Source organism: Protomyctophum bolini, assembly GCF_963924005.1.
Source record: "Protomyctophum bolini genome assembly, chromosome: 16".
In the NCBI taxonomy this organism is placed as follows: domain Eukaryota; kingdom Metazoa; phylum Chordata; class Actinopteri; order Myctophiformes; family Myctophidae; genus Protomyctophum; species Protomyctophum bolini.
This window is the reverse complement of record NC_137877.1, coordinates 33,394,637-33,418,264: the sequence shown is the minus strand read 5'-3', so window position 1 is coordinate 33,418,264 and position 23,628 is coordinate 33,394,637. Positions and strand designations below refer to the sequence as shown.

At 42.8% G+C, this 23,628-nt stretch overlaps 1 protein-coding gene across 2 annotated transcripts in view; it reads right to left on the bottom strand.

Moving 5' to 3' along the window:
• Positions 1–9,822: 9,822 nt before the first annotated feature.
• igsf3 (immunoglobulin superfamily, member 3) overlaps positions 9,823–23,628 on the bottom strand; it is an 84,516-nt gene continuing 70,710 nt past the window's right edge. For both annotated transcript variants that reach the window (XM_080785641.1, XM_080785642.1), the window contains 3 exons: positions 18,215–18,625; positions 15,403–15,852; positions 9,823–13,656 (listed from right to left, as the gene is read on the bottom strand). In XM_080785641.1, coding sequence (XP_080641767.1) covers positions 13,406–13,656; positions 15,403–15,852; positions 18,215–18,625 — 1,112 coding nt within the window. In that variant the 3' untranslated portion in view covers positions 9,823–13,405. The remainder of the gene's footprint in view (positions 13,657–15,402; positions 15,853–18,214; positions 18,626–23,628) is intronic.

Here is a 23,628-nt window from a genome sequence, read left to right as displayed (position 1 = left end):
TGAAATTTTGAATTTTCTTCAAATCCTCAAAAATGATGAAAAACGATAGTATGCCGTACGGTAGGGGCTATAGCCCATGTTCAAAAATGATGAAAAATGAGGATAACATTTTTTTCAAAAATTCAAAAAACGATGGGCTATAACCCATGTTTTTTGAAATTTTGAATTTCTTCAAATCCTCAAAAATGATGAAAAACGGCGTGCTATAGTATGCCGTACGGTAGGGGCTATAGCCCATGTTCAAAAATGATGAAAAATGAGGATAACATTTTTTTCAAAAATTCAAAAAACGATGGGCTATAACCCATGTTTTTTGAAATTTTGAATTTTCTTCAAATCCTCAAAAATGATGAAAAACGGCGTGCTATAGTATGCCGTACGGTAGGGGCTATAGCCCATGTTCAAAAATGATGAAAAATGAGGATAACATTTTTTTCAAAAATTCAAAAAACGTTGGGCTATAACCCATGTTTTTTGAAATTTTGAATTTTCTTCAAATCCTCAAAAATGATGAAAAACGGCGTGCTATAGTATGCCGTACTGTAGGGGCTATAGCCCATGTTCAAAAATGATGAAAAATGAGGATAACATTTTTTTCAAAAATTCAAAAAACGATGGGCTATAACCCATGTTTTTTGAAATTTTGAATTTTCTTCAAATCCTCAAAAATGATGAAAAACGGCGTGCTATAGTATGCCGTACGGTAGGGGCTATAGCCCATGTTCAAAAATGATGAAAAATGAGGATAACATTTTTTTCAAAAATTCAAAAAACGATGGGCTATAACCCATGTTTTTTGAAATTTTGAATTTTCTTCAAATCCTCAAAAATGATGAAAAACGGCGTGCTATAGTATGCCGTACGGTAGGGGCTATAGCCCATGTTCAAAAATGATGAAAAATGAGGATAACATTTTTTTCAAAAATTCAAAAAACGATGGGCTATAACCCATGTTTTTTGAAATTTTGAATTTTCTTCAAATCCTCAAAAATGATGAAAAACGGCGTGCTATAGTATGCCGTACGGTAGGGGCTATAGCCCATGTTCAAAAATGATGAAAAATGAGGATAACATTTTTTTCAAAAATTCAAAAAACGATGGGCTATAACCCATGTTTTTTGAAATTTTGAATTTTCTTCAAATCCTCAAAAATGATGAAAAACGGCGTGCTATAGTATGCCGTACGGTAGGGGCTATAGCCCATGTTCAAAAATGATGAAAAATGAGGATAACATTTTTTTCAAAAATTCAAAAAACGATGGGCTATAACCCATGTTTTTTGAAATTTTGAATTTTCTTCAAATCCTCAAAAATGATGAAAAACGGCGTGCTATAGTATGCCGTACGGTAGGGGCTATAGCCCATGTTCAAAAATGATGAAAAATGAGGATAACATTTTTTTCAAAAATTCAAAAAACGATGGGCTATAACCCATGTTTTTTGAAATTTTGAATTTTCTTCAAATCCTCAAAAATGATGAAAAACGGCGTGCTATAGTATGCCGTACGGTAGGGGCTATAGCCCATGTTCAAAAATGATGAAAAATGAGGATAACATTTTTTTCAAAAATTCAAAAAACGATGGGCTATAACCCATGTTTTTTGAAATTTTGAATTTTCTTCAAATCCTCAAAAATGATGAAAAACGGCGTGCTATAGTATGCCGTACGGTAGGGGCTATAGCCCATGTTCAAAAATGATGAAAAATGAGGATAACATTTTTTTCAAAAATTCAAAAAACGATGGGCTATAACCCATGTTTTTTGAAATTTTGAATTTTCTTCAAATCCTCAAAAATGATGAAAAACGGCGTGCTATAGTATGCCGTACGGTAGGGGCTATAGCCCATGTTCAAAAATGATGAAAAATGAGGATAACATTTTTTTCAAAAATTCAAAAAACGATGGGCTATAACCCATGTTTTTTAAAATTTTGAATTTTCTTCAAATCCTCAAAAATGATGAAAAACGGCGTGCTATAGTATGCCGTACGGTAGGAGCTATAGCCCATGTTCAAAAATGATGAAAAATGAGGATAACATTTTTTTCAAAAATTCAAAAAACGATGGGCTATAACCCATGTTTTTAGAAATTTTGAATTTTCTTCAAATCCTCAAAAATGATGAAAAACGGCGTGCTATAGTATGCCGTACGGTAGGGGCTATAGCCCATGTTCAAAAATGATGAAAAATGAGGATAACATTTTTTTCAAAAATTCAAAAAACAATGGGCTATAACCCATGTTTTTTGAAATTTTGAATTTTCTTCAAATCCTCAAAAATGATGAAAAACGGCGTGCTATAGTATGCCGTACGGTAGGGGCTATAGCCCATGTTCAAAAATGATGAAAAATGAGGATAACATTTTTTTCAAAAATTCAAAAAACGATGGGCTATAACCCATGTTTTTTGAAATTTTGAATTTTCTTCAAATCCTCAAAAATGATGAAAAACGGCGTGCTATAGTATGCCGTACGGTAGGGGCTATAGCCCATGTTCAAAAATGATGAAAAATGAGGATAACATTTTTTTCAAAAATTCAAAAAACGATGGGCTATAACCCATGTTTTTTGAAATTTTGAATTTTCTTCAAATCCTCAAAAATGATGAAAAACGGCGTGCTATAGTATGCCGTACGGTAGGGGCTATAGCCCATGTTCAAAAATGATGAAAAATGAGGATAACATTTTTTTCAAAAATTCAAAAAACGATGGGCTATAACCCATGTTTTTTGAAATTTTGAATTTTCTTCAAATCCTCAAAAATGATGAAAAACGGCGTGCTATAGTATGCCGTACGGTAGGGGCTATAGCCCATGTTCAAAAATGATGAAAAATGAGGATAACATTTTTTTCAAAAATTCAAAAAACGATGGGCTATAACCCATGTTTTTTGAAATTTTGAATTTTCTTCAAATCCTCAAAAATGATGAAAAACGGCGTGCTATAGTATGCCGTACGGTAGGGGCTATAGCCCATGTTCAAAAATGATGAAAAATGAGGATAACATTTTTTTCAAAAATTAAAAAAACGATGGGCTATAACCCATGTTTTTTGAAATTTTGAATTTTCTTCAAATCCTCAAAAATGATGAAAAACGGCGTGCTATAGTATGCCGTACGGTAGGGGCTATAGCCCATGTTCAAAAATGATGAAAAATGAGGATAACATTTTTTTCAAAAATTCAAAAAACGATGGGCTATAACCCATGTTTTTTAAAATTTTGAATTTTCTTCAAATCCTCAAAAATGATGAAAAACGGCGTGCTATAGTATGCCGTACGGTAGGAGCTATAGCCCATGTTCAAAAATGATGAAAAATGAGGATAACATTTTTTTCAAAAATTCAAAAAGCGATGGGCTATAACCCATGTTTTTAGAAATTTTGAATTTTCTTCAAATCCTCAAAAATGATGAAAAACGGCGTGCTATAGTATGCCGTACGGTAGGGGCTATAGCCCATGTTCAAAAATGATGAAAAATGAGGATAACATTTTTTTCAAAAATTCAAAAAACAATGGGCTATAACCCATGTTTTTTGAAATTTTGAATTTTCTTCAAATCCTCAAAAATGATGAAAAACGGCGTGCTATAGTATGCCGTACGGTAGGGGCTATAGCCCATGTTCAAAAATGATGAAAAATGAGGATAACATTTTTTTCAAAAATTCAAAAAATGATGGGCTATAACCCATGTTTTTTGAAATTTTGAATTGTCTTCAAATCCTCAAAAATGATGAAAAACGGCGTGCTATAGTATGCCGTACGGTAGGAGCTATAGCCCATGTTCAAAAATGATGAAAAATGAGGATAACATTTTTTTCAAAAATTCAAAAAACGATGGGCTATAACCCATGTTTTTTGAAATTTTGAATTTTCTTCAAATCCTCAAAAATGATGAAAAACGGCGTGCTATAGTATGCCGTACGGTAGGGGCTATAGCCCATGTTCAAAAATGATGAAAAATGAGGATAACATTTTTTTCAAAAATTCAAAAAACGTTGGGCTATAACCCATGTTTTTTGAAATTTTGAATTTTCTTCAAATCCTCAAAAATGATGAAAAACGGCGTGCTATAGTATGCCGTACGGTAGGGGCTATAGCCCATGTTCAAAAATGATGAAAAATGAGGATAACATTTTTTTCAAAAATTCAAAAAACAATGGGCTATAACCCATGTTTTTTGAAATTTTGAATTTTCTTCAAATCCTCAAAAATGATGAAAAACGGCGTGCTATAGTATGCCGTACGGTAGGGGCTATAGCCCATGTTCAAAAATGATGAAAAATGAGGATAACATTTTTTTCAAAAATTCAAAAAACGGCGTGCTATAGTATGGCATGAATTGAACAAAGGGCATTGTTCAATTCATCAAAACATTTAGAGACAAACAAATAGACACTTATATGTAGTTAAAGCAACAGAGTTAAGCAACAGAAACAAACAACAATGGATTCTACAGTGTAAAGACACCAATTTAATTATAAATGTCAATAAAGTTCAATTTAAATCAATCAATTTAAAATGTATTATCCAATACAAATTTCCTTACCATTTTTAATGTTTTAGTTTTGTATTGCTATTTTTATTTGCTAATTGTAGATTGACCTACTTTTTGTTTCTGGCATTCCGCTGCTTGTTATTTTTTATTTTATTTTCATGTGAAGTACTTTGAGTTGCATTTTATGTATGACATGTGCTATATAAATAAAGTTTAATATGTGAAGTACTTTAGTTGTCAAGGATGCAGACAGAGTTGAACCCAGGAGCAAAGTCACAACAAACTAGAGTATAATAATAAAGTATTTAATAAAGAATTACAAGATATCTTACACAGGGGAATGCAGGTAGGAATCAGGCATGAATCAGAATGACATCAAAGTCAACACATGAACAGGCAGGACATCTGTGACACAGGTTATGAACTGACAATGAGTGTTTGTACTGAGTCCAGTTTTATAGTGAGCAGGTTGATTGGAGAAGTGTTCACTGCTGGGCTGATTAGGTAGTTGACAGGTGTGTAAATGGAACTGGGTGTGCTGGAATGGGATATGGGAGGCCAGTGTGGAGACTGAGGGAGAGACAGAATGTGACAGAGTTGCATTTTATGTATGAAATGTGCTATATAAATAAAGTTTACACCACTGACTGTCCCTCCATATAAAATAAAGGCGAAAGTCACAAAAGAAAATTGATCAGTTACAATTCCAGACTATGAAGAATCATTTAATAAAGGAATACTTCCAGATTCAGTTAAAGATTAGCTACAATAATTGTGATATTAAAAGTTAAATGCTCGTCATATGACATAACAGAGAGGAATGGGCCGGACCCTCCCTGCTGGAACTTCGCTACCGATGCGATATATATCTGGCCACAGAGTGGTTGCGGACGGGCCGTGGCGCTGTCCTAAACTTCGCTACCGATGTAATATATATCTGGCCACAGAGTGGTTGTGGATGGGCCGTGGCGCTGTCCTAAAGTTCACTACCGATGTAATATATATCTGGCCACAGAGTGGTTGTGGATGGGCCGTGGCGCTGTCCTAAAATTCACTACCGATGTAATATATATCTGGCCACAGAGTGGTTGTGGATGGGCCGTGGCGCTCTTCTGAATGTCACTGCCGAATGACTCTCTTCTTCTTCTCTTGTTTTTCTGTGTTATGATATTATTTTTCCTGCACGAGTCGTCATCATGAGCATTTTGTTATTTTATCGCAGCTAACGATCACATCGAGGTCCGTGGAATACTTTGTAATGAACAGCTGACTCTCTCGCGATTTTGGCGTTTAAGTTTTATATATTGTAGCGAGAGCAGACCTTAGAGTATATAATAACTCTATGGAGCAGACCTGTTGGTGACAGCTATATGGGTCACGTGGTGTTGTGTGCTACTAGCCTACGTCACTCATAGAATGTCAGCTGTTCGCAAAGCGGCATTTTCATGAATGGAAGGAGAGAGGGGGTGAACGGGGAAGGTCCAACTTTGTTGACCGCAAATCGCTTTTTACAATGCTGTCATTCACTGTGGTAAACTTTATATCTTTAATAAACATAACTAAAGCAGTACTCATGCAGCGAGTCCGACAACCAAAACATTTATAGACGCCTTACAAGACCTGTCTATGATGCACACACGTAAATGCTGTCGTTGTATGGATGCTTAATCGACGTTATCGACCTATAATAAAGAGAGATATTTATCAGTGGAACTACGTCTCTGCCTCCGGTTCTTGGGATCGTTACAATACAGTTTAAGTGTACACTTGAATGGAAGCACCTTAAGGAATACAAATCATTGTGTGTACACTGTTTATACCCCTACACTGCTTAGCCTACAGCAAAATACATCTGTTTAAATAAATTCTGTTATATAAACAGAGCAATACATTCTACATTTGTTCAAATTTTAGGATAGGATTTCAACTGCTGCTAGCCGATACATTTGCACTATATATTGTATCCCACAGTTTTTTGATATTGTATCCATTTTCTAATTATCTTTATCTTTGTATATAAGAGTTGTGTCATTTCACAGAGTTCAACTGAAATGTTTAAAAGTAATTTGTTGTGATGTTACATTGAATGAAAAAGGGATGGTGTGATGTGCTTATTGTGCTATGATTTATATAGACCAGTGGTTCCCAAACTTTTTCATGTCAAGGACCCCAAATTTACACTAATTAGCCCTTGCCCCCCCCCCATTTGAAAACATGCCAGGGAACCCCATAAGGGAAGATTTCTTTTTTAATGGCTCTAGCAGTGATTCTAAATCCGTTTAATTTCAAGGACCCCCATTTTGACATGCATTAGTCTACGGACCCCCATTTCTGCAATTTCTATCTCTGGGTCCCCCAATTTATATTTTCAAATCAATGTTAATTTAACTATGAGTGTACAAATGGAACCATTTGGTTCCATTCTTCATAATCATCATAACTAAATATAAGCAGTATAGAGTAGAAAATCAAGGTCAGAGAAATGAGTCACAATCACACTGGTACCATTAAACTCAACATATTTTATTATTTTACATCCAGGTATGCCATTACCAGGCAGTTAACTGATCAATAACTAACTTTAACTATGGATACATCTTCCATGAGGGGGAATCGAACTACAGTCTCCAAATCCCCTGCAAAGAAAAGTGAAAAATTGTGATTGGGTGAAAAAGATGGGCAAAAAAGATGAACTCTACATGGCAACAAAGGCAAGCCTTCGTTTCATTGGCTGTCCCGCTGTGCCGACTATCCGCGACCGGCCGCCGTGGGGCCACTGAGGCACACAATCATGGTGAATTTCTGGGCTGCTTTAAAGTTGTCCTTCTGAGAGAGAGTTAGTGTGTTGTGTGTAATCAATAATGAATGAGACGGGACCATCGCTTTTTGTTTTTGAACTGTCAGAGGCGTGTTGGTGAATTCTTGTGCTACAGGCAATGAATGACATCGCACATGCACGATTGCGCGCAGTCGACAGTGAATAGTGAATTGAATTCACTCAGTCGTCATGTAAAACAGGAGACAATTAACCAATGGGTCCTTAATACTGTCATTGATCTCAGTTTTTCTGTCAGAGTTTACACGCAATGCACTGGAGACCACTGACGACAATGTCTGATAAATCAATAGAGAATTCCAACCAGAAAGCGCACAGCAATGCTGCGCTCTGCTCCAAATACTTATAACCAGTGGGCACGGATGGACATAATAGTTTTACACAGTGAGCCTATTAAAATGCACCCTCGTTCCACACACAGTCGCACACATCACTGGCTGAGTCAGACCCTGCAGGCTTCATACACACTTTTCAAAACGAACTTGCTGTGTTCTGTCTTGTATTTCATGGCCGCCTCAATGCTTTTCCAATGGAATTCACGTGGTTTGACCAAACACTTGTGTTTGAAGGGGGGCAATCAAACAACGTGACTTCCATTGGAAAAGCATTGAGGCGGCCATGAAAGACAGAACACAGCTTGTTCGTTTGAAATGTGTGTATGAAGCCGCAGAGAGATGCAAATGGAACAAACTGGGTACCAACCATCAACATGGCAGTTAGCACTAACAAGCTGGTGTTTCACAGGCGCTGCCTCCGAAGTACGACACCCCCCCCCCCACCCCCATGTCTTCATATAAAGACCTTGCTGTCCTTCTATTCTGCAGTGTGGGGGTTGAATGCTATATTTTCTAGTGGAAAATCAATAGACATACTGTATTTGTATGACAGCAATGTGGCCTGTTGGATATTCCACACTTGTACCCTGTTGATCTCTGTGCCTGTCATTGTGTATATTGGTTTTTCCTGGTACCACCAGCCTCCAGGTCTGGTTAAAGTGCCTCCCAGCTCACCGCAGGGGGGGTGGGGGGAGGGGGGTGTGGGTGTCCTGTCTCTTCCTCAGTATTCTCCTCAGCTCCTCCTCTCTCACCGGCAATAAATCATCATCTACTCGCCTGCCTGCTGCCCTGGCGCTCCGGATCGTTAAGTACTGTCTGCCCATGTATGCCCTCTGGTGTCGGCATCCTCTACGAGGACTATGGATTTGTGAATGTTGCTTACTTTTATGCAAAGCAGCTTCCTCTGTATAGGACGTGTGCTGGAGAAAAAAGGAGAGAGAACGTGAGAGAGAGAGAGAGAATGGGCACCAGAGAGAAAGTGGGACAGAGCTAGTGCTCGAGGGAAAACACTGTGTTTTGCATTCATAGTACGGTGGGGTATGGAAAAGAGCTATCTGACAATAGCATCAACAATAATAGTCTGGCTGCTATCACTAGTACCAGCGTCAGCAGGACTATCAGTGTGGTGATAGTGTCAGTAGTAGTGGCAGATATTAGATTGTTTTCACTAAGAGTTGGTCAGCATCCCCCAGTCTGCCCGTGTGTGTAAAATAAATGATCCACTAACCCCACATGCATTAATGTGACACACAGAAATATGATTATTTCCTGCAGTAAATGCTATTTTCCTGCGGTGTCACCGTGACATATGGAGAGCGTGATCGGATTCGGTCTCCGGTCCCCATTGGCCGCCGTGGCGTGCCGTGTGTAAATGTGAGCTAATGTTCATGGGAGTCTGTAAGGTTTATGAATGGCGTGGACACTCTGGGTCTACGAGCTGCGCATGTGTGTTGCATGTGCATGAGTTATGGGAGGGGGATGTAATTTGCTGGGGCCGTGAAAAAGAGCCTGGTTAGCCAAGAGGAGATCCCTCTGACACACTGCCCAAGTCCATAAAACTATACTCTAGTAGTCTGTAGTGCGACGGTGTTGCTTGCCAAAAAGAAGCCAGAAGGTGTTCGGCAAGCGACAACGTCATATGTTGGTGAATCAATTGAGAATTTGTGGAAACAGCAGATCTCAAGCTCACAAGTGAGAGAGCCCAAAATAGGGCAGGTTGATAGTGATCAAGACTCCGAATGTGCACATGCACGCACGTGCACATGCGCGCACACGCACACATACGCTCGAGCACTTGCGCGCGCGCGCGCACACACACACACACACACACACACACACACACACACACACACACACACACACACCTCTGACCTGACCTTGAGGAGTAAGAAAAGGCTCCTGTTGCTTTGAGGTCCAGAGGTCACCATCCCGTGCTGACTGTACAGTGCCCAGGACCACGGCTGTTAACCTTCAGTGCAAAGTTGACACTTGGTGCGTGCTTGGGTAGGCCGCTGGCTGTTCTCTTTGGAGAGAAATTATTCTGCAACACGAGGATTGTTATTACAGGATGGGATTTCTATTATTATCACTTTTCCGGGCATCTCTAAACCCTGAAAACGTAAAAAGGTGGAAATACCAAAGGTTCGCACTGAACATGTTTTATTGCAATAAACGGACAGAATAGCAAAGTGCCTTTTTGATGGTCACAATGGTAGTTATCTGATAGAATATATAATATCAAAAGAAAGGTAAACAAAACATGATCATACAACAAAAGATCAGAAGAAGCATTACAAAAAAGCAATGGCCTTCCTTTTCATTTCAGTGCACTGTTAAAAAAAAGAAAGAAAAAAAGAATGAAGATAAAAATACATCACTTGAAAAGAAAAGCAGCACTGGCTGAACTGAATACATCACCACAAAGTATTTTACAGCTAAATCTTGAGCCAGCACACAGCCACTGCATGCAAAGCCCTCGTAACGCAGCTACAACACTGTCGGAACATCTGGAGAATGTTCGGGAGACGGCTAGGGGATGTTATTAATTATCATTACTACAAAAACACCATTCAGAGTTCAGAGTACGACTGGACAGCTCCGACGACGGCGGTGGTGGTGCAATGTGACATCACATTATACACCAGAGTCACGCCCTCCACTTCCTCCATCAAGTCTGCTTGGAAGAAATATACCACATTGCACCCGTCTCTGGGGACTAGTGGGGGACATTATGTGTCGTGGGTAAACTGGTGAAACATGCCACTACATGCTTTGTGTGCCTGTTTAGGGCTACTGTGCCACGCTGGGAAAAAAAAGACCTTAGGTGTCCTTTAGGATGAACTCTAATAGTAGACAAGAATGTGTCACTGTTATTAGTCCACATAAGCCTTTTTCAGCGATGCAGTGGTATGTTCAGCCAACTGTTATTAAATGATAATTAAAGGTCAGCCATGCTAGTCACAAAAGGACATGACAGGTTTTAATTTTAGAAACCGTAGCTTTTGTTTGATAAATTGGGATCAGCTCCTAGTTACTTTTACTTAGTTGAAGTCAATATTCCTGAAAACTAAAAAACTAAACTAAAAACATACTAGTCCTTTAAAACAAGGAAATTATCTTTATGCACTTACATACCACATCTAGTAATTGTAATGCAATTTACAGAGTAATTAATTCAGAGTTATTGGTTAATTTCATAGCATTTAAAAAAAAACACTAGTGGTAACAGGAGACTGGTGACAGTTTCTCAAATCTTATTGAAAGTCCTAAGCAACAGACAGTCCTCTACAGGTGATGATTTTTGGACTGGTAAGCTTGGCAAACGTGGTGCAGAAAGTTGTGAAAGGCCACGTTTGAATGGTCAAACATTGGACTGCCCTATGGTTAAGCTCATTTGACCGTTTGAGTTTGAGCTTTTGTAAGGTTAAAGTGGAATGGAACATAGTCAAGTCATAACAACACAGGTGTGTAAAGTATATCAAAGTACTGTTCTTGAAACAGACTAATACTAAAGGCCAAAAGCACATCTGAAGAATGGCAGGTGAATCGCAGGGTGATGCAACTCAGTATGGATCTTGTGCACTGCAAGTGGCACTTTGGAAGCTCCCGCGACTGCTCAGGAAACGGAGGGCTTGGGCACTGCTCTGTCACACAAACACAACGCTCAAGATTTCAAAGGTTACAAAACATCTAAATGCCTCCCGCAATATTGTCATGCAATATACATGTTGACACGATTGAGACAAGAATGTCCAGATTATACTTTTTTTCCCTCTCCAAATGGCAGTGGAAGGGTTTCTCTCCTGCCAGGCCGTGACATTCCAAGGAATATGACATTCCAAACACTTTCAACCCTTCTGCCTGTCTTGGCAACTGAGGAGATCACCCTCAGCCAGTGTCCAAAAAAGGTGAGAGACTTCACAGCAAAATCCTGAATTTTAATTGAACACAGAGTGTACACTCTCAGTGTTAATTTAACACTCGGGATTGTACAGTTCAGCTTTGGCTTGCATTCTATGGAGGTCAGCTATCCTAGCTAGGTGTTACAGTACATTTCAATAAATAAATGCGACTCAAGCAAAAGCTTCAAGTGGAACCATTTCTGTGACTTGTTCATCCATTGTACATGTGAATCTGCTAGAATGTTCAATATGTGTAGATATACAGTGCGTAGACACTGGCCAAACTTGACAATCTGGTTTGCAATGCTGCAGACTGCAATGCGCAGGACAAATCTAGCATTTCTACATCTACCACATTGCCATCACACAGGCTATTGACATAATCTGCTTGGTGCAGTTGCTTGGCAACACAAGCAGCACAGTTCTTGGAGAATTTCAAAGGAGAAAAAAAAATGAAATTATTTAAAAGTAATGCAAAGTAGTATAAAATAATAAATAAAAAACAAGAAAGACAAAACATTTCTTCTTATCGATTTGTTGCAATTGGCTTCATTTATGATAGCCATATCTACACACACAAGTAATTTTTGATGTGCCTCCAAATGACTTCAATAGAATTCATTTAGCGATTTTAAGTCTCAAATCTGAAGGATGGGAAGAAGAGGCAACATTGCAAAACTTCCGTGCAAGAATTAGATTTCACTGAAAATTCTCCACTACATAATTTAAACAGAACTCCAACGGTTTAACATAAGCATTAAAATAAACTTCCTACATGGCCCATAATCCCACAGCGGGGGGGTTAGGCAGCCATATTTACAGTCTGCCTTAGAGCCAATCGGCTTTCGGCCATCCTTAAACTTCAAACAATAGTAGCAGGGGACAGCATGGAATAAGGAGGTCTTGGCACTGTAAAAATCCTTTATGTCAAAGCATATTCTCAGCGGGAGAAAGTAGTTCATTTATTCTGCACCAGTTCCACACCTCCCACCTGCTTTCTCCTCTTTTTGTTGAGGAGAAGTGGTGTAGTTTCACTGAGGCCTAGTGTCTGGCAGTGTTAAGTGGTTCGTTCACCAGGCCTGTCTCTGTCTGCCATGACAAATTCATTGTGGAGGCAGGTGGGCCAACACACACACACACACGGACGGACGCACACACACCCTCACGCAGTCACAGAGTAAGTTTGTGTGTCATTGTCATTGTCTCTGTGCTTGTCTGGCAACCCAGTCATCGGGGATCTAGTCAGTGGGCACAGAGCATCACTATGGTACTATGGTAACCAACACAGTGGGCCAGACTGCGGCTGGTCTTAGATCAGACTTCTTTTTTTGGGCACCCTCATCAGCTCCACAGTCCATTATAGAGTCCGGTTCCTTAATCGCTCTTCTGAGATTGGCCACTTTAACAGACTGATATGCATGTCTTTTGAAAAACAAACAAATGAATTCAGTGATGAATTCAGTTCAGAAGAGTGAAAATAAAACTGCTATGAGATTTAAGTTTCACTGTGTGAAAACCAAAAATGACCCACCACACGTTCCACGCTCTCTCTCTCTCTCTCTCTCGCTCTCTCTCTCTCTCTCTCTCACACACACACACACACACACGCACACACACACACACACACGCGCACATGCACACACTACGCTGACATAAGACAGCCTGCCACTGGGGGCAGGGTTCCATATAATGATTGGTTGATAGACTGACACGTTTAATACAGCAGTGATAGGCCAGGTAAGGTCTGGGGGTGGAGTCCAGAGGCCCTCCCTGACGTGGTGTTGGTTGGAATCCGCGATGAGGGCGGAGAGGCGAGAGGGGGCGGGGGAGCCCTCTCTTAGTCCACAGAGCCGGGGTGAAGGCTGAGGGCAGGCGGGTCCAGACAGGTGGGGGAGTAGCTGAGGTGTGGCTCTTTGATCCACAGGAGCGGAGCGCCGTTCTTGCCCTCCTGACTCTTGCTGCTGCCGCGGCTCTTGTAGCGCACCAGCAGCACGGTGATGAGGAGGATGCCGAAGATGGGGAACGGGTAGAAGAAGATGAAGTAGAAGAGAGAGTCGTTGGCGCACACGACCGACTGCAGCGTGGATTCTGTTGATAGACACGGTTAACAACGAAGTGAGCTAATCATCGAGAGAGAGAGAAACAGACAGACAGCTTTCTATTATAGACTGCTGCTTAACATTTCATCAGGCCTGGCTGCTGCTTATCACACCGTTCTCTTTTCGACAACAAGAACTAAGCGAAGCGTGCAGTGCCATGTAATGTATTTCACAGGTTCTGGATTTGTTTTCACACTCTTCAGATATGGTTCTCAGAAGCTAATTTGGGCCCTGCTCATGCGGTAGTATTAACCCGGAGTTCTGGGAACCCAGTGATTTCGTTTGGATTGGGGACACGTTGTGAGCTTGTGGCTCTGCTATTTTTGAAGGTTTTTGAAAACAGTAAACCAAACCAAACAAAACAAATAAGTACCACATCACATAACTTGACGGGTTCGGGACAATTTCAGGTTATGGAGGGTTCTGGGTGACCCTTCATAGTCAAAAACACTACTGTCATAAGCAGGGCTGCACAAATTCAAAATGTGCTGTCAATCAAGCGCCGGGAAGCGCTTCTGCGTACCAACAGCCGGGGCCGCCTAGAATGATTATTATGGCCAGAATACTAGTCAATTCTGTGGCGAGAGCATTTTCCACCGACTGCCACTCAAAGTGGCTACTGGCCAATCACAGCACGTCTTGCACAAGTGCACTGGCCATTGTGGCCAATCACAGCGCATCCTTACTCAAAAGGGGGAGGATTCCATGCTACTTTCTGCTGGTAGGAGGGCGGTTGACAGAAGGACACTACTGAGAAAACCTGACACAAATAGTTTCGTCTTCTCCGTTTCAGATAGCAAACTACTGTAGTCCCCGGTGTAAAAGGGCATGCTTTGGATGCTTTGCACTCTTCCCATTTGCCGCTGTGCTTGTTTGTTTTCCGGCTGCTGGAGCAGCATGGTTGCTCGTGTGCGATGCCGTCCCTCATAGCCTAGGCACCGGCCACCGACTTTTTATGGGTACTAAGGTTTTAGTTCCGACGTAGTGGAGTGCGAAGAGTTTGCGAAGCATTGCGGACTGGCACTGCTGCTGCCCAACATGAACACCGTGTATCGACATACTGTCCCTTATTATCGTAAAGTCTGGTAGTGTACACTGTTTATTTTTGCACCGAGGAGCCATGTGTGTCTGACTGTCTGACTACATACGTCGCCTCAGCTAAAAACAAAAGGGAACCCTGATGTATGCTTCGCCGTACGATGTGTCGCATGTTAAAATAATTGCTGATCTGCTAGTAGATCGGTTATTTAAATACGAAATAATAAAAAATCTAAATATTGCTTTAATGCTCATATTATCCTAGGAAGTATTAAGTTGTTTTTATTAGAATATGAATTCCATAGGGCTTGACCACACATGGACCTAGATTTTAGCAAATTTAGATTTTTTTAATAATGGGATGAATCTACAACAAGAGCCATTCTAGGGCTAAATCTAGAGTTGCAATACCCTCCATTGACTCCCCACTCATCCAATGAGGGTCGCCGCATTTTAGGAGCACCAAGAAACTCCTCCAGGTGCTCCTCTGAGTACTAGACCAAAAAAGTTGTGTGCAGCCCTGGTCATAAGTCAATTTACATCAGTTCCTTTTGAACCCACAGACAGTTGAAAGGTTCAACGAGCAGAACTTCAAAAGCTTCTGCTTCTGCAGGAAATGTCATCATATCGGATAAATGGGTTGATCTCCATTATACACTGTTCCTGTTGGATAAACCATTTTAGAATAAGGTCTTACCTTGCTGCAGAACATTGACGACGGTGTACCCAGAGTCGTTGGTGGCCAGGCGGTACCAAGCGTTGCGGGGGTTGAGCAGCCACTCCTCCACGTGGCAGAAGTAGCGGCCCGCGTCCGACGGCCGCGCACCCTGGACGGTCAGGTTGTACTGGTCGGAGGTCATCCTCTCGAACAGCAGGCGGGAGCTCGGCCCCGGCTGCTCCATGGGGCTGCAGTTGCCGTTCCCGAACACGGCATCGTGCCCAATGGAGAACACGCACTCCGGCTCTCCGGCCTCTTCGCCCGCCACGTCTGCGTCATCGCCGTCCTCCTCCGAGCGCACCACGTACCAGGAGACGGAGAATCGGGAGTCCCGAGACGACTGGGACGGAATGCTGCAGCCCAGACGGATGGAGGCGGACTCCTCGACCGTTACGTTGGACTGGGCCTCCTCCACCTGCAGACGTACCTCTGTAGATGTCACAGAGCAGGAGAGAGAGCAATGAGAGGAGGGCTCAACCACTGACATCCTATATACTGTTCTTAGTCTCCTTTTTGAGGGGCGTTAGCCCCCCAACGCCATGGACTTTCATAATGTTTGTTTAGAGCACTTTGAACACACATAGAGTAGAAGCCAAGTCTATCTGTTTGAAGCACTTTAAACAAACATTACCAGGCGCCCCTCACTTTACATGAGTGTGATTCTTTTCCCCTCTCTACAGCAAATCTCTTGCTATGTTCGCTTATTTTTACGAAATGTTAATCTAGTATGATATGATAGGCCCAGAATGGAGAGGCAAGGATTCATGTGGTTAATAATGTTGATATGACGCAATCCCTGGGGCAAGACAAGAGAACGATTGTTCAAACACCGCTCGCTCAAGACAAAATAACGTCTGTTCTTCAGAAAGTTCTTTTGAACTCCGAATACAGTGTGACAGAAATGAAAAGAAATAGATGATGATGATGATGATGGTGGTGGGAATCTCAAAAACAAAGATAGCTATGTAGCCTTGCTCATAACTTTGACCTTGGGGAGGGTTTCTCAGAAGGAGTAGACGCTGTTCCAGGGCTACACTGCTGCGGCGCTGCGCCCCCAGGCAGAGGACAATGACCCACTTAAATATGTACTTATGTAGCAGTGAAAAACAAAAACAACAACAATAAATAAATAACCATGAGTAGTAAAGACTTGGCATGTTCACACACTCCCCTTGACAGTTGACACCCGGACTGGAAGCGTAATTCTCTCCTTGTTAATGGAAAAAGACAGAGTGGGAAATGAGATGATCTCCGCAGACAGACGGCGAGCGCTGGCACAAAACCGCTCTCATCTTTCCTCTCGACAAGACACACTTCAGGATCACTTCCGTTAGCATCTTAATGAGAACCCCACCATGCCACCCCCTCTCACCACCAGCCAACTCCTGTGTCCCAGAGGAAATCAGAATTCAGTGTCTGGTGGTGTTTGCAGCACGTTTATATATTTATATATTGATTTAAAAAACATATATATTTATATGGTTATGAATATATATAGGTGCCTGATACAGTGTTTGATAACAACACAGCTCCCCACCCTAGGCGTTTGTTCCTTCTCTGAAACAGAGGTGAGATGTGAGGGAAACATGAAAGAGAGTCGCTGCCTGCCAGCACACATGCACGCTCTCATGTACAGAAAAGTCTGCACATGGAACACGAACACACACACACACACACACACACGCACGCACGCACGCACGCACGCACGCACGCACGCACGCACGCACGCACGCACGCACGCACGCACGCACGCACGCACGCACGCACACACACACACACACACACACACACACACACACACACACACACACACACACACACACACACACACACACACACACACACACACACACACACACGTTACGCAATGTCCCATTGTCATTGTCAATGGGATTTAATGTTTGTGTAGGACAAAGTTTGTGCTAGCACATACACTAAAAGCTGGATATAGGGGGGCTATCGCCCCTCAAAAGGTAAAACATAAATAAAATCAGGCCACATGGCTGCATAATTGCCGATAGGCCGATTACCGATGTTGTCAAAAGAGTCAAATAATGGCCGATACTGTGTGCCCATATATCAGTCCGACTCTGGATCCATGTCCAGTTTGCCCTCCAGAAAAAGAGAGGGAGAGAGAGTGCACTCTGTGCCCTGCTAGCTCTGAGTCACGGCCAATCTGTCTGACCTTCAGGTTACAATTGGGACAGATGCCCAATTGTTCCCATGGGCTTTTGCCCTGCATTCTAAACAGCTCACATGTGGACCCCTGGCACAACAGATTGCTCCCAGCATTGCAAGGGCAGGGCAATGAGTGGCTCGCAGCCTGAAAAAAAAAGTCACCTTCATCTCTAGGTGGTGGCTGCTGGTGTGGAGCAGGCCATTGTGTATGGAAGCATGTGGTTTTGTATATTGACTTGCTGCAGTTAACGGTACAGTATAATTACGTTTAAATATCTACAGACACTGTAGAGGGGATTGGAGGTGGCAGGTATACTGTAGGTAACTTCAGCAGGAACCTCGGTGTCGGAGTGTGTGGTCAGCCTGCTTTTTAAAGGTGTCAGAGCTACGCCAGAGGGATGTATTTCCTTGCCCTCTGGCACCCTGAACGCCAGCTGGCATGGACTGCACCCAGTGCTGCTCCACCACCTGCCTAGGGCTGCAGACAGTGTGCACAGGGGTGGAGGGAAAAGTGCATGGAGAGGGAGAGCAGGTGAAAGGGAGAGAGACAGAGAGAGAGAGAGAGAGAGAGAGTGCCAACATGAACCCATAAGGGTGTGCCTCCTTTGCTCACCTGGTTGCCTCACCAGCACCTGTGTGAAACCCGAGGAGTCGCGGGACAGCCGGTACCACGCTCCGTCCGGGTCGCTGAGCCACTCCTCCACCAGGCAGTAATAGGTGCCCGAGTCGCTGGCCTCCGCCCTGTTGAGGGTCAGAGCGTACAGGCGGGGCGACAGTCTCTCGGCCTGCACCCGCCTCCGCAGCCTCTCCTCGTCGGCGTACGCGCCGTACTCAAAGGCCCCCGAGCGCTCGATCCTCAGCAGCAGCTCGTCGGCCTCGCCGCCCGCGGCGCGCCGCACGTACCACATGACGGCGTGCTGCGTCTCCAGGCTGGTCTGCGCCGTCACCGAGCAGTTGATCCGGACGCGGCTGTCCTCCAGGTACACGTGCGACTGGTTGGCCTTCTGTACTCTGAGTTTGCTCACTGCAGGACAGAGAGAGGGAGAGAGAGAGAACAAACAGTCATTCCTGTGGGTACTGGAGAATATGAAGTGCTGGTGACAGGTACACAATGCAATTTCTGTTCCGTGACAGATGACCTGTAGCCCAGTTTATTTCGAGTGGCAGTGGGGCAGGAGGTAGACCCGGGCGCGGGTGAGGCAAGATCAAGAAATAGAAGCCGAAAGGAAAAGGGACAGAGATATGTAGGGCAATAGAGAAAAAGCAATGATAAAGGGATTTTGGTCGAACAGTAAAAAAAGAAAAAAGGAAGAGAGGTGAGCAGACAAGGATGGCTGGAGGGGAAATAAGTTTGATATTGTTGCTGTTGGGCGGAAAACTTTTATGTCTAATAATTTTAGGCATCTAGAGTTCGTATAGTGGCCCTCACACCTACGTCACATTGCCGATCCGACCAATATACTCATGTACTGTATGGAGATCTCTGTATCTGTCGGTCCTTGTGCCTTTCTCCATTCATTATCAATGGGAATTTAATTTTTGTGTAAGACGTAAATCTACACTAATAGCTGAATACAGGAAGGGCTAGAGGCATTCACAAGCCTTCTGCCCGACAGTGACAATATAGGAACCGATACACAGCAGGAATAATATAAGATAGATAGAAAGCACAGCAGGGGCAAAGAGAAACGCTGGAGAAAGGTAAAAAGTTTAGGAAAGCAAATGGGGTGGGGGTCTGTGGGGGGTGGAGAGATAGAGAGGCAAGATTGAGTTGTCGGAGGAGGAGCTGAGCGCGCCCGGGGTGGTGTGACTGGATTGGTTACAGTGACATCAGGTGTGAGATAGGATTAGCTGCAGGTACATCAAGTGTGAACGCCGCCACAAACCAACGCTTGTTACACACCCCCCAAGGGGGATTAAAGTGGGCCCGAACCATGTTTGCACACACGCACACACACACCGAAAAAGGGGGAAAAAAGAAAAAAATACAGTATGAAGACAACCCTTGCACTAGGCTAGGTGCTAGTAGACAACTGCACAATGCACTCATACAGGGAGAAATGGAACCATGTAACGTGGAACACACACACTAAAACCAACAAGCCCCAGTAGAGTACAGAGGACAAAAAAAATAACATAACACCTTATGTTTCTGTAGGTGCTCAATATTTCATGTCAAGGACCCCAAAAAATTGAATTGGCCTCCGCCGCCCCATCTGAAAATATGTTGTTCCAGGGACCTCCCCAGAACTAAAGATTTGAGTTAAAATGTTCACTCTGTAATAATATATATTCAAAGATTTGAGACACATTTTCACGATTTTTCTGTACTGTACTGTACTGTACTGTACTGTACTGTACTGTACTGTACTGTACTGTACTGTACTGTACTGTACTGTACTGTACAAGCCCTCCTCCCTGGCCTGTGTGTGTCTGTGTGTTAGGCTGTGCAACAGTCAGTGACACTTGATGTTGAACAAACGCTACAACGCTATTTTCGTGCTTGGACAGACAGACCCATGCAGGGACCTAGGGACAGACCCAGGGACACACATAGCTGTAGCTGTCTATAGGAGTGATGGCACCAAAACTGTAACAGCGACTGAATACTAATTTGACTTTCTCATATAATTATAATGAATTAAATAATGCTGGCGGGGAATGTAATAAGCCCTAACATGACAGACTGACTGACTGACTGCCTGGAGTCACAGCCATCTGCCTAGAAAACTTCCCCAATACCCACAGATTGGCGAATGTCCTTGGATGGTCAGTGTTTTGTGTGCTTGCGTGCGATTATGCATTACCTTGCTGCACATTTGCGCTATGAACCTAATTTTGGTCACATTCTAAGCAGCTTTTTTGAAGCTACGAGGCATTGCTGGACCCCCTTGGTGTGTGCAATGGCATTGGCATCTCAAGTGAGCATTCCAAATTAGGCTGCATCATTTCCTCCCTACCCACCAGAGACATGCTCAGAAGCTTGACAATCACCCCTTCCGGAATTACTGCAGAGCCCACCGGAATCCTGGCAATCTTTTTTTTTTTTTTTGTAGGAGAATTACCTCCCAATCTCCTGAAGTGGAACCATGCTGGATTGGATTGGCACAGAAGAACAAAGCACTTCTCTGCGCTTCCCCATTTGAAGTTTGAATTCACAGTAAGGAGAGAAATCGGGGGGCTGAATGCTTGTTGCCTCACATGAGTGTTTACAGAAATGGCTTTTTTAAAGCCTAACTAGGCTAATTATTCAAGCTAATTAGGTTGCATCATAAGCTTTTACAAGTTATTATAACTAAGCACTCTGCACACAGGAGAGGCAGACTGAAGGACTGAGAGGAGGGACTGAAGAGAGCCATGAGCAGAATGACAAAAATAAATAAACAGTATAATAACAGCATGGCATACCTACACAATGTCTTGCTATTGATTTTAACTTAATGAAGCCACATGAATCCCAAAGCGGTTTAGGGATGGAGTCACACTATGCAGCAGTTATCTGAATGGCACTGTGCCGCGCTGTACACAATATGATATTGCTGTGTACGTTTTGCTCCAGCAGGAACAAAGAAATCATTGTGTATTATCCATGGATCAACACGGTAATGTGTTTATTCAGGACTCGTTAAAATCAACCAATCAGCTCCAGTTACAGCTGGTTTAATTGATATGAATTAGAACGTGCCCATACCCGAAGGCGGGGTTGGTGAAAGGGCCTTTCTGTGTGGAGTTTGCATGTTCTCCCCGTGTCCCCTAGGGTAGGTACCCTCACAAAAACATGCAGTAATCCTGGTCTCTAAACTGCCTCCCCCTGGCCAGCCGGGGCGCCTGATGGAGGGGAAAGGAACTGGTTGGAATAACGTGTTCCTTCCACGCGCTACGTCCAACCAGGGAAACTCCCCCCTGTCAGGTGTAAAGGAGCAACTTGGACACTCAAGCATGAAGGAAGCATGAGTTAAGTCCGTTGCTCTCCCCAGGTTGGTGGAGGGTGTGTAGAGCCCAGGATCACATTAGATGATTGACACAGGGGTGAAAAATGGGTTACAAAATCGTGGGATAAAAAATATAATTAAAAAAAAAAAAAAAATGAATTAGAACGATAGACACATCTGAATTGGATGGGCCATGTAGTGTAGTTACAATGTCAACGGTTTGAGTTCTCGGTTCAATTTCCACAAGGTGGATCTTCTTTTGGTTTAACCCATTAAAACCAGGAAAGCATCAGTGGAATTTTAGATTTTTGCATTGGATATGCAAAAAATAGCAGGTATACAAGCTCACAGAATCTGCTATTTTTGAGTAGTGTGAAACTACTGATTTAGAAGGTATTCTGCCTCAGGTAGAGCTCCGAACCCGGGGGAGTATTGGACAGTGGTCCAGCTGTCGGATAGACCTCATTCACACATTGCATTGGTTTATTGTAATTGTAATCTTGGTTAGTTCTCAACAACAGGAATTCTGATACCGGTAAGTTAATAAGATTGTCATGGTTAGGCATTGGATTGGTGTGGTTAAGGGCTCTGGAAAAGGGCGTTCACTATGCTGGGTTAACCCTTGAACCTGCCCTTTGGTGTACTGTACCGGGTTCTGGGTGAACATGTCAATAACAGATTGTGCTCGTCCCCAACTGACAAACTGGTTGCATGCATGTGGACATGTTGACTAGTATGGTGACGGACTACGTCTCCTTTGGCCAAATGGAATCTTTATAAATACTTCATCTACTGTATGTAGTACAAAAGTGACACGACAACAATAATGTTGGTGTAGTAAAGAGATGAATGTTTAGTTTTTTTCATTATAGACTACTCTCCAACTTTCATAGTCTTTGAGTTCCACTTCACTATGCATTTCCTGGTTCTTCATGCTGCGTTTAGTGCATGGCTGGAGGTTCTGTTTTGTGATGTCACCAAACAGAACCAGCGGGCAGTATGTTGTCATAGGTCTACTTTTGAGGGAAGATACATTAGAGTAGAGTACATACAGACAAACCCTGTTCTGGTACAAAAAAAAGATGGTAAGGAGAAAGACAGAAAGGAAGAGAGAGAAACAAATAAACATTGGTGCAGGCTGGGGGCGTGTTCTCTCTGTGTCATCAGCGCCCATACCCTGGGTGGGGTTGGCGAAAGGGCCCGTCTGTGTGGAGTGTGCATGTTGTCTCTTTGTCCCCTAAGGTAGGTGGGTAGTAGTACCCTCACAAAAAACATGCAATCCTTGTCTCTATACTGCCTACCCCTGGTTGCCGCGGAGCCTGATGGAGGACAAAGGAACTGTGTTCTTTCCTCCCGGGGAAACTACCCCCTGTCAGATGATAAGAAGCGGCCTGCATTGAAGGAAGCATGAGCTCAGTCCGGGGCTCTCCCCAAGCAGCGCCCAGGATTACAGCTGAGGCAATTGGCACCGGGTGACAAAAATGGGTTACAATTACTCAAATCTAAAACTAAAATAAAAACATTGGTAATGGTAACACAAAAAAAAATGTATCTACCCCCACTCCATCCCCAATTGAGCCCTAGAACACTGAATTCACATCTGATGACTGATCCTCCCACTGAGAAAGCCAGTCTACTATACCACTAGTATTCACCATAGCATAGTGATGCATCTCGTGCTATTAAGGATGTACTGCAGAATACATACTGTCTGTATAATGTATGTGAAATTGTGAATGAGCTGGATATCTACAGTATGTTTGTACGCACTTTTGTGTGATGCTGATGACGACCGGTTCGCTATGGTTTGGGAATAGACCATAGCATGCATATTCAGGGGCCTGTTCAATCATACATCCGTAACAAGGCCATTCCTCATGTATGTGTACAGTCCCTACGCAGCCAGAGCCGTTTCCTATGTGTCTCTGTGTTAGAGAGGCTGTCAATATCTATGTTAAGCGTGTTCGCGTGTTTGGCTCCAGTGTGTTTCTTTAATGAGTCTCAGGGGTGCGTCCCCCAAAGTAAGACAATCCGTGATTGGAAACACTTGTCATCTCATTTCTGCATTACTGAATGTGCCAGTCAAAGCTATAAC